Source organism: Kluyveromyces marxianus, chromosome 4 (assembly GCF_001417885.1).
Source record: "Kluyveromyces marxianus DMKU3-1042 DNA, complete genome, chromosome 4".
Taxonomy (NCBI): Eukaryota; Fungi; Ascomycota; class Saccharomycetes; order Saccharomycetales; family Saccharomycetaceae; genus Kluyveromyces; species Kluyveromyces marxianus.
In genome coordinates, this window is record NC_036028.1 from 865,364 (window position 1) to 881,609 (window position 16,246).

The window sequence follows — 16,246 nt, forward strand, 5'->3', positions numbered from 1 at the left end:
AGAGCAAAGTCTAGGTAATAAAGGCAGAGAAAGAACAAAAAATTACAAGGGGAAAAACATCATAAAATACACTTAGGGCTTTGCGGATCAATTAACATTATGGAATATTTGGTACGATACGGTACAGGAGAAGGACACTTTTGAGAGTATAAGAAAAAGACACACAGAGACACAAAGTAGTAGCAATAGTAGTTGTAATAACAGAATTACGAGAGTAAAAGAAGTATGGTGAAAGATACGAAACTTTACGATATTCTGGAGGTGAGCGCGGATGCCACTGATCAGGAGATCAAAAAAGCGTACAGGAAAAAGGCGTTGCGGCACCATCCAGACAAAAACAACCATAGCCCAGAGTCTATAAAGTTATTCCAGGAGTTAAGTCATGCGTATGAAATATTAAGTGATGAAAGTAAGAGGGAGTTGTACGATCAGTATGGGACTGTGGATGAGACTGAAATCAATGAGATGATGTCTAAGCAAAGAGGTGCAGCTAGCAATGCGGCGTTTGCCCACACAGCAGGGGACCTTTTTGCGCAGTTTTTTGGCGGCCGTCCGGGCTCTGCTTCTGGGGCGGGCGCTAACGGTTCTGGCGGGAACAGCTTCTTCCAATCGTTTTCTCCAGACTTTTCTAGTTATGACATGGATGGGAGCCAGGAGATGGCTTCTGGCCCAGGCATTCACCACAACTTGAAGTGTACGTTGTACGACTTGTACCACGGGAAGCGTGCCAAGTTAGCACTAAATAGAACTAGGTTGTGTGAAAAATGCCAAGGTTACGGTGGTAAAAAGACATCGCAATGTAAAGGTTGTCAGGGTACGGGTATGTACACTACAACCAAAAGAATGGGGCCCATGGTTCAAACATGGCAAACCACATGCAAAGATTGTGGAGGTTCTGGTAAGTTCATTAGAAGTAAGGACGCATGTGAAGAATGTTCTGGAAACGGGTTCGTCAAGGAACGGAAGATATTTGATGTTGAGATACAGCCTGGTATGACTGATGGTAAAGAGATCGTGTTACCGGGTGAGGCTGATGAAGTTATAAATACAGAATATGGTAAGGAACGCGTACACCCAGGTGATGTCATCATCACCATCGAGCTCACTAGGAGAGATGAACACAACATGAAATATAAGTACATGGTACATGGACATGATCTCATCCTAGACAACTTTGAGGTCGACTTAAAGACAAGTCTTTGTGGTGGTACCATCGTCATTGAGGACCATCCCAGCGGTAAGCCATTCAAGATTGATGTGCTTGCAGGTGAGCTCTTGAAACCCGGCTGTATTAAGTGCGTGGAAAACAAAGGTATGCCTGTCGATCAGTATGGCAAGTTCGGAAACTTGTACATCAGATTCCAGGTTAAATTCCCAGAGCAGCTAAAAAACGAAACCATTGAAAAGTTATCGCAAGCTCTTGTGGAAGATGAGAACATAATAAAGCAACCGCCAAATGATGACAAGAACGGCGGGATTGATCCTTCACAGGTCATGGAAGAACAAGTGCTCAGTAGCTTTACTGCTGATGATTTACAGTCGAAGTTTAGAGAAGCAAAGAAAAACCCTTCAAATAAGAGGAAACGGGGAGAACATGGTGCATACAATAAAAATGGCACGCAATTCGATAGCAGTTATGATCCATCAGATTCCTGCCAGGTGAATTGAAATGAAAAGTTGTAACATATATAGAAAGAAAGAAAATCAAAAATCCACTTTCAATTTCCCTTTCCCTTCCTTTTCTCCTCCCCACAGTCATCGTCATCAACTAATAGAGAATAATCAGTTTAGATTAGATTACACCACCACGAACCCATCTATGTCATCTCATTCATCAATCACTTCTTCTTTTGCATAACATTCAATTACTTTTCCACATTTTTGTATTCCTGCGCTCGATAATTCAATATCGAATGGACGCTTTATATTATTATCATCATCATGGTCGCTATGTGTGAAGACTTTTTTTCATTAATTTAAAGTATCCGATCTATTAGACGATTACGCAGGTACGAACGCTTATTTTTTTTTATTATTTTAGTTAGTTTAGTTTTATTAGTTTATCCATTATTTGTGCACAACTATTTAGTTTTAATATCAAAACATGTTGCTGTTATGAGAAAAACCTTCTACTTTGATAAGTTTAAGAACAAGCGCATTTCGGTAAAACTAGCTCTCCTCCTTATATATATATATGTATATGTATGCATGTATGTATGTATGTATGCATTGGATACGCATGCCTCTGTCTCCAAGAATAACATGAGATAATGGTGGAAAAAAGGTAACCATGGAGAATTCTCTCGACTTGCAAAACACTGTCTGCCTCTGCCTGTGCCTTTGCGGTGCCCATTAGTTACCAAATGGATCGATCGATCATCGTAAGTGCATCGATGACTAGTTACACTTGCAAAAAAATTACGAAAAATTAAAAAGACGCAGAACTTCGTCTCTGCAGAGAAAGAATTACGCAGGTCTGTACAGCTTCTACTACCGCGACTAAAGTTATAAAACGTTCACCGGCCCTATTTTTTTTTTTGTTTTTGCATTGCAACTCTAAACCATGCTACACTCAGGCCATTTTTTGGTGCATTTGCAAAAAAATCAAGAAAATCGAAAACAAAAACAAAAACAAAAACAAAGAGCTCAAAAAGCTCAAAACGCTAGCAAATGTATCTGCATAGTCCCAACCCGATAAGGATTCGTCGACATGAAACTCGGAACATTCCGTGGCAGGGTGCTTCCAGGCACAACATCACGGCTGTTAGCTGATTCTAGACTGTTGTTTTACCAACCTAGTCATGGAGAACTCTGTGAAGTGTAGTCACTGACGTACGCGCAAATGAACATATATATATTCATGTGTTTATTTTATTTATGCATCTATGCGGGTTAGGCCATTCAAAGGTATTATTTTTCTTGGCGGCGTGGGTCACGTGCAGTGGTCGAGACACGTGATTTTTAATTTTTTTTAGTTTGTTGAGAGATGGACCATGGACCATGGACGGTTAATGGTTTATATACAGCATGCACCCTTTGCCTTAAAACGGTAAAATGAGATAATGCCTTTCCGTCGTATCCCAGCCAGGCCAACCTCCCAGAGTATGTGAGGAGCGTAACGTCACGTAATGTAGAAAGTATTTCTGTATAGGTAGGGTACCCACCCGCATATGAAATTACTGTAGTTCCTGGGTCCCGTCGCCTCCGATATTCTTCTGCTTGATTTCTTTTCTGCCGTTTGCTAGTTTTCTTCAACCCCGGTTACGTTTATGCTTTTTCCTTTTGCTCTAGAAGACGGGTTTTTTGCTCTTAACAAAGGCCAATCAATGCGATGGACTGGTCAATCTCGGCCGGACAGAGACAAACCCATCGTTCTTGACGATTGAGTTACAGTTCGCAGAGAGAAATGTAGTGGAATGGAAAGAGATCGCAGCAGTATATAGTCAGTTTATTCAGGTTACGCTATGGCATTTTTTTTTTTTTTTGTTACGTAACTTGAGTACGGTGTTAGGTTTCTCTTTCTTTAGAAATTAGGGATGCTTCGGACAATTGGGGTTTTAGAAGAAGGGATACAAAGGAGTAGCATGCGTCGGGTGGTAGAGCTAATGTTAGTTGGTTGGGCTGGCCTGCCGGCTAGAATGGTTAATTGGTAGACCAGGTTTTTTTTTTTTTTTCCCTTACTTCATTCCCTTACGTCTTTTGGGGCGACACAGGGTTTTGTATGAAGAGAATTGCATTTGCTATTAGTTAAGGCTTCTCCGAACCTGTATAAAAGTGGAGAGTTCGCAAGGTATGTAATTATATATACAGGATATATTTCCCTGCAATGCTAGTATTTAATGATGATAGACAGTTGGTTTTACAGGACAAAGATTCGTTTGGTCCATTGATTGAATAGCACAAACTTCTGACTACGTAGTTGTTTAACAAGATCGAAGTGAATCTGACTCTAAGAATACAGTATACGAAACAATGTCTAACAGAGCTATTATTGGAACAGCAGTTGCCGTGGGTGCGGGATATTATTTGTACCAGCGCCAGGTACAGTTGAAGCAACAACAGGCTGGTCAAATTCCTGTCTCCCCTATTGTCCACGACCAGGATACGTTTGAGCTAAAGGGTGCCAAGGCTGGCGCCAAAATAGACGACATCTCCGATGATGTCAAGGATAAGGTGTCGCAATACAAAACAGACGCAGACTACAAGTTCCAGAACATTGCCTCGCAGGTTGAGAGCAAGAAGGCCGGTGTGGCCGATTGGGCCGTGGACAAGTTGGACAGGGCAAAGTCCAACTTGGAAGAGTCACGTGATAAGTATCAGGAGACAACCGATAACTTGAAGGGCAACCTTGACGAGTACAAGAACAAGGACAAGCCCAACGCCGTTGTGCAGGCCATTAACAACACAAAGGAGGCCATTTCCACTGATATCGGTAATATCAAGGAGGGTTTCATCGACGATCTGAAAAGCGTCAAGTCCGCTATTGTGGGGACGACTTCCGAAGTTCATGACCATGTCGTTGAGAACGTGAACGAGTTGTCCGACAAGAGTGCTCGCAAGGTTGACGAGGCCAAGGAGCATTTCTCCCAGGCAGCTTCTAGTGGTAAGCGTGCCGTGAATCAGGCTGCAGCCGAAGCCAAGGACACATCCAATAACATTTTGAATTGGGGATTCAACAAGGCGGAGAAGGTGCGTGCCCAGGCCATCAATGAGTACGATGAGGCCAATAAGAAGTACCAAGGGTTGGAGAAGCAGTACAACGAGTCAAAGAAGGGTCTCTTTGGTAAAGGGGATCCGGAATTGAAGAAGCAATTGGACGAAGCAAAGTCTTACGTGAGCGATGCCAAGGCCAGAGTTGACCAGGCCACCAGGGAATTCACTGAAAAGACCGCAAAGAACTTCAACGACATGGCTGACCAGATGCATGCAAACGACGAGGAATTGAAGCGCAAAGGGTTTCTTACTTGGTTGAGAGGGAAAACTGACTCCCAGGTCGAAGACCCAGATGTTGTTGCAAATGACAGCGTGAGGGGCTTCGGTGAGACTGCTGAGTGGTTGGGCAGAGAGGAGTTGGACGAGAAGAAGAGAAACCAGCAAGCAGGTCCCAGTGAAGCACAGCAAAGATTGGAACGTTTGAGGAAGATCAAGGAGGAGGGATGGTTCAACCAGCAGGCAAAAGACGGTAAGGAGGCAGTCAAGGACGTGGGTAAAACTGTGGAAGGCTGGGGCGAGTCCGCGTCAAATAAGGCCAAGGAAGACTACGACGACTTACTGAAGTGGAAAGAGTCCGCCAGACAAGGATACCAGGAATCCGCTGCTGCTGCACGTGACAGCGCCCAGCAGGCAGTGGACTCTGCTAAGAAACGATTGGAAGAGACTCGCGCGGAATTGAACAAGCAGACGAAGCATTGGTGGCAGTTTGGAGCTGAAAAGAACGAAGAACTGCAAAAAGCTGCCAAGGCCAAGTACGATGCTGCTGAGAAAGAGTACCAATCGGCAGTTGGGACTCTAAATGACTGGACTGATAAGGCGTCCGGCAAGTTTTGGAGCAGTGCCGATGATGCCTTGCATACCGCCAGAAATGCCGCCGGTAGCGTGCACGAAACGACTATTAAGGGAATAGACAAGGCACAAGACTACGTCCAAGACAAGAAATAAAGATAAGTCAGGGGAGAGGGATTCTTCTTCTTACCGACTCAACGCACCACACACCCTCTTTCCCAATTCTAATCATTCGATCTATGTAAACTTATCGTAACTAAACTAACTAACTACCAAGATTCTTCTTTACTTTACAGAGGTGTATTTCTTTAGTTGTCACATACAAAAACGCACACACACACACACATTTTGTCCTGTCCAATGACAAAATGTGACAAGAAACCCGAACGTCGGAGGTTTTCGGGTGGCAGTCATGTCGCCCAGTACTACTCGTAGCAGTAGTACTACTACCATTACTACTGATTTGATTTATTATTTTTCTAAAGGGAGAAGAGATATAGTGGGTTACCCTGAAATAAAACTATGAACTGCACAACGACGTGTCACGTGAAGGCAAGCCACTCGACTTGGGCACTGAAGCTGTCCGCTCGCACCCCACACGATTATCGCTACCATTACCATTGCTATGGGCTTAATTCCCCGATGTCTGCCCTGACTTTTTGGCCTTTCTCGGCCTTGGCCCTGCCCCACCGCTCCACTCGCTAGCCCCTTACCTGCCCCAACTCATACCCCTCCCATCCGACGCCTTACCTGTCTCTTCGCAATCCCACTCTCTCACATATAAACCTGCAGTCATCCTTCGTTTTCTGTCAAAAATACGTGACCGGAATCCAAAACATGACATCGCCGATAGCCACGCACACACAAATATACGCGCAAACCCAGACTGGTGTGGTTAATGGTGAGTGGTGAGTGGGCTTTGTTTCTGGCCCTAGTCAACAGTACGTCCAATGGAGGTATCGATCATTACTTACTCATTTCATTATCTATCTAGCACATTCACTTCGTATGAACTGTACAAGTGGAGTAGCGAAGTGCTTTTGATTAATCATTATTTAATATATTTTAGTTCCTAGTATTCTATGCATCCGGTCCCAAATCTAGGTTATTCTTGGGTTCTTGTGTAACTGGAAGTATCGAAAGTTAAGGCGCTGCGCGTAGTAGGAGTAGTAGTACAAGTAGAGTCTTGCTCTGACGGTCTGACAGTGAAGTAATTTACCTACGAGCTGCTACATTACACTTTCATTGACCCCAGAGAAAAGAGGTTGTATATAAGGTTGGAAGCCGGAACCCCTCTACTCCCAACGATTTAAGTCTGCTGGTGCGGTGCATTTGCCATATTGTGTATCCCATCGTCAAATCGCCTTATAATAATTTATTTTATTCCTTCATTCCTGTAATTCGGTCACGCTTCTTTTTTTTTTTCGTGAGAGAGAGAGAGACCACTACTACAGAGGAAAGAAAGAAAGCCTTGAAACTCTTCAGAAGGCAAAGAGAGAGTGAGTGAGGACGTTTAATATTGTTTGAGAAAGCAACTACTGGCTGATCACCTGTCCGAGAGACGGATAAGAGCGAAAACCTATTACAAAAAGTATTACATTCGATTGAGAAACAAGGTAAGGCGCGTGTGTGTGCTGAGGACGTATCCTTATTCCAGTTTCAATTTCAATTTCAGTTTCAATTTCATTCATAACGCTACGCTACGCTATCTAGGCTCGCTAGTTAGTAGTTGGTTGTTGCCGTTTACTTTATTTTATTTTATTGTTGTTGCTGTTTTTTTTTTTTTTTTTTCTGATTATTTAGTTTTCTTCTACATCTTGTGAGACACAACCGAATCATCAGATTGAGCAGGGTCCCATAGCCGGAACAAGAAGTTTTGTAATATTATCCTGGCGTGCTGCTTGTCTATTTGTGATTTTGTTTGTTGGTGCCTGGTAAAGATAGGATACGTTTTGTTTCATTTCACTTCTACTCGATTTTAGATTTTTGATTTTTGATTTCGATTTCGATTTCGATTTAGTTAGCTAGCTGGTCGGTGTTGTATTTCATCTTTTTCTTTTATTGTACTATATTTTTCTGGTTGTTAAGGAAGCTAAGCAAGCTAAGCAAGCGAATAAGTAAGCAGGCAGGCAAGGCAAGCAAGCAGCGTTGGAGATATAGTGAGAAGCCTGTCAATAGTGGTGTAATATGGATCAGAGGATTTCAATACGCAGGCGAGATATGGGTCCTAAGATGTACACTAGTGCCGAGAGTGATCGGTTTCAAATGCTTCATTCGAGCAGTAATGTCGAGCACGAGCGTGATCACACTTTTTTGAAGGTGACACCCACACTATTCACACAGGATAAACTGCCGTTGTTCGACTCGCTGGATTTGTACACATCGCTCATCAAATGCAGCAAGTTCATGGAACAAGGAGAACGGCTCCACAACCTCAGTTGGAGAATCATCAACAAATCTCTGTTGAAAGACCAGAACATTAACAAGTCGAAAAAGCGCGATGGTGTACGGAACCTATACAATGTGATCAACCCGATAAAACAAACACATTCCTTCCTGCATCTGCAGCAGAAGCCTAAATCGATACAAAATGGCACCGCGTTGAAAACAAACGGCGTCTCAAACCATAGCACTAATGATACTAGTAATAATAATCCTATTGATGATGACCATAATAATCGTACTACTACTACCACTACCACTACTCCTAATGATAAAACTAATAATAACACTAATAATAATGCTGATCCTAGTAATGCACGTCTTAATGCCCTTAATAATTCTCACAGTCATTCTAGAGCTACTTCTGCTCTCTCACAGATTTCCATATCAAAGAAACTGTTATCTACAAAGTCTGTGTCTCCAGAACCGGTAATGAAAAGCATGGACACTCCTTCAAGATCACAGTCCACCACCCCACATTTAAGAAAAGAAGCGGTAAGGAAGAAAATCACTATGTCCCCAGAATTGGTGATGTCAGCTACAAATGATATTCATCCTTCTCATCACGGTTCCATCCCTAACCACTCTACTATATCGGAATCCAGGCTAGATGGCCAATCTCAAACGTCATTATTTAGTAGGAATCCTTCTAGTAAGTCTCTATTTGCGAAAAACGCACATTCAGCTATTGGAACAGGAAACAACTCGAACAACTCCTCTGCAAAAGGTTCAACGGAGAACCTCAAGACAACAAAAGCAGATCGTACGTTGGGAGAAACAAAGAACACATCAGCGAACACTACCACTGATCATAAAAACATGTTTTTCAGCAGTGAGGATGAAGAATCTGACTGGGATTCACTCTCTGATGATAGCGATATATACGATGATGATGAAGATAATGACCAGTACTATGAAAATCAATGGGAGGAGCTAATGTTCTCGAAAACAAATACAAATCAAGCTGCAAACCATGTAGTCTCCAAGGAATCGGGAGAAAAGAAAAGTCTATTGTCAGGTTTGTTTATGCAAGAAAAGCAAGTCAAATCCCAATCAGTGTCTCCTCCAGGGAGTGCATCTGTTATCAAGCCTTTGGAAGGGTTACCAGCAGGCGCTTCAAAGAGTATCAAAAATTCAACGCAAAATTCAGAACCTATTTTGGTAAGATCGCCGGATAGCGCTTTGAAATTCCGCATTGATTCGGACCGCAGCAATTTCTTGTCTCAAAACCACCCAGCAGGTGTTCCAATCCAATCACAACCAGTTGCACCTGAAACGTCTGACATAGTGGCAGTTGGGTCTGTGACTCCTTCGAGTTCGTGGCAAAACAAAGGTTTGCCTATTCCTCCGGCATTTGAGCGTTCTAGACGCCTCGGTTCCTTCAGTAGTATTGTCAGCGATACTACCAGAGAGCGCTATTATCATGAGTCAAATGCTCCTCCAGCTGCACAAACTATATTGCCAACAGCATTGTCAACGCATATGTTCTTGCCAAATAACATTCATCAACAACGGATGGCACTACGAGGAGGTCTTAATAATTATTCCCAGAGTTCAGGTACTGGTAGGGAGAGAGAACGAGAAAAAGTGGCTTCAAGACGGCAATCTATGGATATTCCATCAAAGAACAGAAATAATTCCTTCATCAAAACTAGAATGGAAATATCAGAGGAGGAGAGCTTTGCAAGAGTTTACGCCCGTGGTGCTAAGAAATGATTGTTCTGTTTTTCTGTACCTTTTATTTTGTTTTACTTCTACTTTCACTATTTGGTATCCGCATCCAAAACCTTCATATTTTAATCTTGATAGACTGTATAAACCTTTATAAAATACATGATCGGTTTAGCCATTTTTTTTGTTGCATCTTTCGGATCTCATGTATTTACGCTATATAATTCAGTGGCTCAATAAATAATATACTACCTTCTTTAGATCTTAACAATTTTAGTCACATGACTTTTATTATTAGCCTTTGTTAATTTCTTTCTTTTTAAAGCTTTGAAATTTTTCAAAAGATGCGATGCGATGAGATGAGCTGTGTAACACTTGAAAACAAGTAAATAGTACTTAAAGGAAGGAACACATCCAGGCAGTTTTTTGTTATCCAAACCTCGAGTTATAATCGGTACTATTTCCATTTTCTGGAGTATTAACTGTTAACTACTTTTAGCTGATAAAGTATAGACTACTTCTACCAACAGCAAGTAAGCCACAGACTGATACCAAAACCTATACATTTAAAATGCTAAGAAGACAGGCCCGTGAGAGGAGAGAATATTTGTACCGTAAGGCGCAAGAGCTTCAGGAATCCCAGCTTCAACAGAAGCGTCAAATAATCAAACAAGCTCTAGCACAAGGTAAACCATTACCAAAGGAACTTGCCGAAGATGAACAGCTACAAAAGGACTTCCAGTATGATGAAAGTGCCCAAGAACAAATTGATGATGAGTATAGCGCCACAAGTGGTATTGCAGAACCAAAGGTCATAGTTACTACCTCCAGAGATCCAAGTACAAGACTATCTCAGTTTGCTAAAGAGATAAAGCTACTATTCCCCACTTCTGTTAGATTGAATAGAGGTAACTACGTTATGCCCAATCTAGTTGATGCCTGTCAAAAATCCGGAACTTCAGACTTGATCGTTCTTCATGAACACAGAGGTGTGCCAACATCACTTACAGTATCACATTTCCCCCATGGACCAACCGCCTACTTTACATTACACAACGTTGTCTTGAGACACGATATATTGAACTCTGGGAACCAGAGTGAGGTAAACCCACATCTAATTTTTGACAACTTCACAACTCCACTAGGTAAAAGAGTAGAAACAATACTTAAGCATCTCTTCCCTCCAGGACCAAAGAAAGACGCTGCCAGAGTAATAACATTTGCCAACAGAGGAGATTTCATCAGCGTAAGACAGCACGTTTACGTAAGAACTAGAGATGGTGTTGAACTAGCGGAAGTAGGACCTAGATTTGAAATGAAACTATTTGAGTTGAGATTAGGTACTCTCGAAAACAAGGATGCTGATGTCGAATGGCAACTAAGAAGATTCGTGAGAACTGCAAACAGAAAGGATTATCTATGATGTTTGTCTTTTTTGTTACTCGATTGGACTGCATCTGCATATACACTATACATAATATAATGTAATATAATATATTACAACAATAAAAGAGGGTTTCGTTCATTCCGTTCATATCGTCTACAAACAAAAGTACAACAAAACATAAAACAAAAGGTGGAAATAAAAGAGCACAAATAACAAGGAAAATGAGAGAAAAAAACAACAACATCCAAAGAGGGAGGGTTATATACGAAACAGAGTTTAGGCCTTCAAACTAGACCAGATTCAAACGGGGGACTAAACTGAAGCGAACCAAACCGAACCAAACTAAATCTGTCATTTTAGAGCAACAAGCAATAATAATTCTATTAATTGAACGTGGATGTAAGATTGTAATGTAATTGAGAAATAAAAGATATAACGAGTATCGTGTATATGAGAAATAAAGAGGGAAGGAAAGAGTAATAGGGAAAGAAAATGAACGTGAAAACCAGCGAAAAATAATACTACCTTTTGTATTTTCCTTCTGTTAAAAATAATTGAAATCTTCAATTGAAGATGGGCACAAATGAAGGACTACGATTTAAATTTTGAGTAAACATGAACATACTGTGTGAGTGTGTGAGTGTTTGTACTTTATGGGACTGCTGCTGTTAGATCTTTTTTAATCTGTTTTTTTTTATTACTATTATTATTATTCTCTTTAAAAATTGGTTTATTATAACTGTTTGGGGTTGATTGATATACGGTATCAACTTTATATGTCATTAGTTAGCTTCTTCTTTAACACCTCACTAACCGTATTAGACTGTAGTTGTTCATCGAAGAGAATGTCGTCCAACCTCTGAGTGTTTGCGCTAGAAAACGAGCTTCTGCTTAGATTAGTATGGTACGGAGAGTTGCTACTGGCGTTGGAGTAGGCTCTTGCCTTGTAGGCTGGAGGAGATAACTTCTTCCCGAAACCGGAGCCCTGGGTGGAAGTACGAGACAAACGTAAGCCCTGCTGTTGGTTAGGGGGCGAGGTATTGAGAGTGCCAGCACTGGGTAAATCGCGATCAGAGTGACGATACTGGGTGTAGTTTGGAGAGTTGATGTTTGTTGAATTAGGGATGGTCTTTGCCTTGGAGTTGGAGTTGTTACTAGCGTTTGAGTTGTTTGAGTTGCTCCTGTGGTGGTCGCGATCGGTTTCTTCATCAGAACACTCGCTTCCACTGGACTCGATTTGGAAGTGCGATTTGCGTAGGAGGGCACTGTTGGTGTTATGGGGGATCATCAATGGCCACGAGCTAAGACGATGGGCAGCTGGAGCAGCGGTTGTGTTTGGGGAGCGCGAAAGCATGTTATTGGAGTAATGTCTTGTGGTGACGGAGAGTGGGGGTATCGAGACGTTTGAGTACTTGCGCTGTGCGTCAAGAGGGCTAGTTGGTGGTTGGACGCCGTTTCCTGGAGCTGCACTGGAGGCCAGTGCTTGAGAGCTGAGGAAAGGGTTTGAGAAGCTTGGAGAGGTGGACTGGTAAGGGTCATGAGGAAGCCCTGGGCCGCCTGGTTGTTGCTGCTGCTGCTGCTGTCTTAGAAGCGTAGAGGAGAGGGACTGTGTGATGGAGGGTCTTCTTGGGTTTTGGGAGTTTTCGTCGGAAAGCATATCAGCGTACGAGTAAAAACGTAGCACTCTTGGTCTTGTTTCCGGGCCAGAGCTCTGGGACGCGCTGTTGGTTCTCATGAGTCTTGGGTTTGCGCCCGCGCCCTGTGCCTGTGCGTTTAGGGTTGCCGTTTCCGAAAACGAGCTTGTTCTTGTTCTGCCCAAGGCCATATCCAAGCCGATGGTGGAAGGTCTTCTGGAGTAAATCATCTCTACTGCCTCCAGGTCGGTCGAGTCGTCGTTCACGATAGTGACACCTTCGTCTAGAGCCGGAGCGACGAGGTTTTCGAGCGTGTGGTGCGAGACAAACGAGCCTGCGTTGGACTGTTTTCTCGACAGGGGTACCGGGTATCCATTATAGGAGCCGGCTGGCAACCCAGCACTACCACCACTGCCGTCCTGTTGGGGCGAGTCGAATCCCAGGTTAGCGTGGGAACCCGACCGCGAGAGCGACGCAAGCCTTGGGTTCGAAAACACCTGCGAATAAGGGTCTTCCACATTTCGCTCAAAAATCATCGACGACTCGCTATGGATCGACCCAGCATCGTCGTATCCGGACACTCCTGGGCTCATGTTGAGGTTCAGGTCCAAGTTCGAGTTTGACAGCGTCAACGTGTCCGCCCTGCTGTCCAAGCCCTTATCATCTCCCGATAAAGACAATTCCTGGTGGCTCATTATACTATTCTTTTTTTTTTATACTCTATTCCTATTCCTATTCCTTTTTCTTCTTGTTATAACCTTTCTCACCTGCTATTCTTCTAGGATGTATCTATACTCAGTCAACGCTTCCCGGTGTCACTCACTGCCACTACAGACTGGAAACAACAAACCAGAGGAATAACTTAACTAGCTAACTCTGTAATAAATAAAATAAATTAAAAAAAAAAAAAAGGTTCAGATCCAAAAAAGGCCTTGTTTAATATTCAATATTTTTAGCTCTGTCTTTCTTTCTCCAACTATAAACCGAAAGTACAAAATAAAGGTGAGGCATGTGCACTTTTGAAAAAGCGTTCCTTTAAACTTTTCATGCAACAAAAAAAGTGTGTGAAATGCTCAGAAAAAGGCATGCAGAGAGACAGGGAAGCGCAGAGGTAGGTTCCGTGTTTGGAGCTACTGGGTCCGGTCCTGGGTCCATCCCAGGGGTCCCACTCGCATTCCCACCTCCACCTCCATCTCGGTCTCAGTCTCAATCTCAGTCTCCATCCCCAGGGTTGTTCCGATGCTGCTGGGAATAGCCCAAGGCATGGCCTAAGGCCATGCCTTGAGCTTGGGTCCACACTTTGTTTTTCGCTACGGCATTTTGTTGTTGTTGTTTTTTTTTTGATTTGTATCTCTTTATCTGGGAATCACAAAGGAAATCGCGAATCAGTCAGTGAAAAAACAGCCAGATAGTGAGGCACTGTCGCAGGAAAGCCCTGGGCACAGATTCGTTGGGCTGGAGGAGTGCAGTGTACGGACGGAGACGAGACGAGACGGGACGCTTTTGGTTGCCTGGCGTTGGAGATGCCGGAACTTCTCTTATCAGAGGCGGCAGCGGGTTTTGGCAGGCACTGGACGGTGCCAGTGGCAGTGGCAGTGCCATTCTTCCGCTGTGTTTGTCCCTTGGCCCTGGGGACTCTGTCGCCTGTCTGTTGTCCCTTGGGGACAGAGTCCCCAAGGGGACAAGGTGTCTCCCTGTTACCCTCACTCTGACACGTGATCATAATCGGGATCATTCCGCCCGCTTCGCTTTTATGTTTTTTGTTTTTTTTTGATTTTTTTTTTTTTGATTTTTTTACTCGCCCCGGCTAAGCGAGGCTCCTCTTGCTAAGCGAGCTGCTCCCGGCTGCCTAAGCGACGCACTCGCTTAGACAGCCTTATCGGGTCGCTGCGACTTACCCAGAACGGGCTGCCAAAAGATTCACCAACTTAAAGGTCCTCACTACATAAGCCAAGGCTAAAGCCATTGACCGTTGGAAACTGTACCAATCCCAATTTCAATCCCAATCTCCCCAATACTGCCACTGCCACCACCACCACCAAGGCTACTCTTACACATGTCCACCCCCACGCACTACACAGCCCTCGTCATTGGCGCGGGCATCGCAGGCCTCAAGGCCTGCAACGAGCTGCATGCCAACGGAATCGATTCAGTGATCTGCATTGAGTCACGTGACCGCATCGGCGGACGTCTCCACGCAGAGCAAGGCCGCAACGGCAAGTACGAGGTGGGCGCCGCGTGGCACCACGACACCTTGAGCAACGGCTTGTTCCTCGAGGAACTCAGCCTACCAGCAGAGGAACGCGCAGACTTCGTCTTCGACGACGAGGACGCTACCTGTCTCGTCGACAAGAACTCCGGCATCGTCAACGTCGACCAGCTCGATACCTTGAGACACGAGTTCGAACGCTGGGTCGAAATGAAATACTACCAATCACTCGGCGTCAAAGACCTCCCATACTTCGACCTCTGTATCGAATTCTGCTACCAGAAAAGAGACTTGCTCACAAACGACCAATTGTTCCACTTGCCCCAATTGCTCAGGTATATGGAATTGTGGCACGGTGTTGATTGGTACGGCCTTAGCGGCAAGTTCTCGGGCATCGAACACAACGGCAGAAATGCCCTCGTCTTCTCCTACGATAAAATCGTCTCAAGAATCGCAAAACCAATAAAAGACAAGATCCACCTCAACGAGTCCGTGTCCCTTGTGAAAAAATTGCCCAACGGCGGGTTCCAAGTGCAATCAGATAAGGGCAATTACACCTGCGATTACTGTATAGTTACCGTGCCTCAATCCGTCCTCACTTTCTCCTGCAAGGACCCCGAGCCCTCCGCCAAGACCGCAGCAAGAATCCAGTTCGATCCACCGCTAAACTCTGCCATCACCGAGGCATTGACGGAAAAATCGTCCTTCGGATCCTTGGGGAAAGTCATCTTCGAGTTCGACAAAGTGAAATGGTCCACCAAGTGCGGCAGATTCCTTACCGCTCATGAACAACCACAGGATTTTGTCGAAACCGTTAGAAACTCAGATGACTTGCACCATCTGCTATCCACAATGAGAGAAAAACTACCAAGAAGCAACGACGATAGTTGGAAAAATCCAACATACATTGTTAACTTGGCTAAGCGTACCGGAATCCCAACTTTCGTCGCGCTCACTCAACAACCTCTCACAGAATACTTGGAAACGCTATCAAAAGAAGAAGTGGAACAATTCTACAGACCAGTCATCAACAAATTGCTCCACTCCCTAGACGCTCAAGATTACATCTGTGATCTACAAGACAAGATCCCAGATTCTGACTCTGAAGCACCCGTCTTGAAAAATATCATCACCACGAAATGGTCTTCCGACCCATTCGCTCTCGGTGCTTACAGCGCTTGCAAACCGGGAGACGACCCAATGGATTTGGTCATCGCATTGAGTGCGGGCCAGGGCAACTTGAGATTCGCTGGTGAACATACCATCATGGATGGTGCAGGTTGCGCTTATGGTGCTTGGGAAAGTGGTAAAAGAGAAGCTAAGTATATCCTTGACAAAGTATTTACAAGATAAAGTTAAAATCGTCGAAGAATTCTTCTTCTTCTTCTTATAACTAGTATT

At 43.8% G+C, this 16,246-nt stretch overlaps 7 protein-coding genes across 7 annotated transcripts; 5 read left to right on the plus strand and 2 right to left on the minus strand.

The window, feature by feature from the left end:
• Positions 1-225: 225 nt before the first annotated feature.
• APJ1 (Apj1p) lies at positions 226-1,668 on the plus strand (the record flags this gene model as incomplete). Its single annotated transcript, XM_022819675.1, has 1 exon — positions 226-1,668. The coding sequence occupies one exon, from the start codon at positions 226-228 to the stop codon at positions 1,666-1,668; it is 1,443 nt and encodes a 480-aa protein (XP_022676217.1).
• A 2,304-nt stretch (positions 1,669-3,972) lies between these two features.
• On the plus strand, positions 3,973-5,658 carry OM45 (Om45p; the record flags this gene model as incomplete). The annotated part of the gene is made up of 1 exon (XM_022819676.1): positions 3,973-5,658. One exon carries the CDS (start codon positions 3,973-3,975, stop codon positions 5,656-5,658), a length of 1,686 nt encoding a protein of 561 aa, XP_022676218.1.
• Positions 5,659-7,722: 2,064 nt separating this feature from the next.
• On the plus strand, positions 7,723-9,660 carry MKS1 (Mks1p; the record flags this gene model as incomplete). Its single annotated transcript, XM_022819677.1, has 1 exon — positions 7,723-9,660. The coding sequence occupies one exon, from the start codon at positions 7,723-7,725 to the stop codon at positions 9,658-9,660; it is 1,938 nt and encodes a 645-aa protein (XP_022676219.1).
• A 526-nt stretch (positions 9,661-10,186) lies between these two features.
• IMP4 (snoRNA-binding rRNA-processing protein IMP4) lies at positions 10,187-11,038 on the plus strand (the record flags this gene model as incomplete). The annotated part of the gene is made up of 1 exon (XM_022819678.1): positions 10,187-11,038. One exon carries the CDS (start codon positions 10,187-10,189, stop codon positions 11,036-11,038), a length of 852 nt encoding a protein of 283 aa, XP_022676220.1.
• Positions 11,039-11,774: 736 nt separating this feature from the next.
• On the minus strand, positions 11,775-13,331 carry KLMA_40376 (viable in a HAL3 SIT4 background protein 2; the record flags this gene model as incomplete). The annotated part of the gene is made up of 1 exon (XM_022819679.1): positions 11,775-13,331. One exon carries the CDS (start codon positions 13,329-13,331, stop codon positions 11,775-11,777), a length of 1,557 nt encoding a protein of 518 aa, XP_022676221.1.
• A 671-nt stretch (positions 13,332-14,002) lies between these two features.
• Positions 14,003-14,359, minus strand: KLMA_40377 (uncharacterized protein; the record flags this gene model as incomplete). Its single annotated transcript, XM_022819680.1, has 1 exon — positions 14,003-14,359. One exon carries the CDS (start codon positions 14,357-14,359, stop codon positions 14,003-14,005), a length of 357 nt encoding a protein of 118 aa, XP_022676222.1.
• A 333-nt stretch (positions 14,360-14,692) lies between these two features.
• Positions 14,693-16,198, plus strand: FMS1 (polyamine oxidase; the record flags this gene model as incomplete). The annotated part of the gene is made up of 1 exon (XM_022819681.1): positions 14,693-16,198. One exon carries the CDS (start codon positions 14,693-14,695, stop codon positions 16,196-16,198), a length of 1,506 nt encoding a protein of 501 aa, XP_022676223.1.
• Positions 16,199-16,246: the final 48 nt, after the last annotated feature.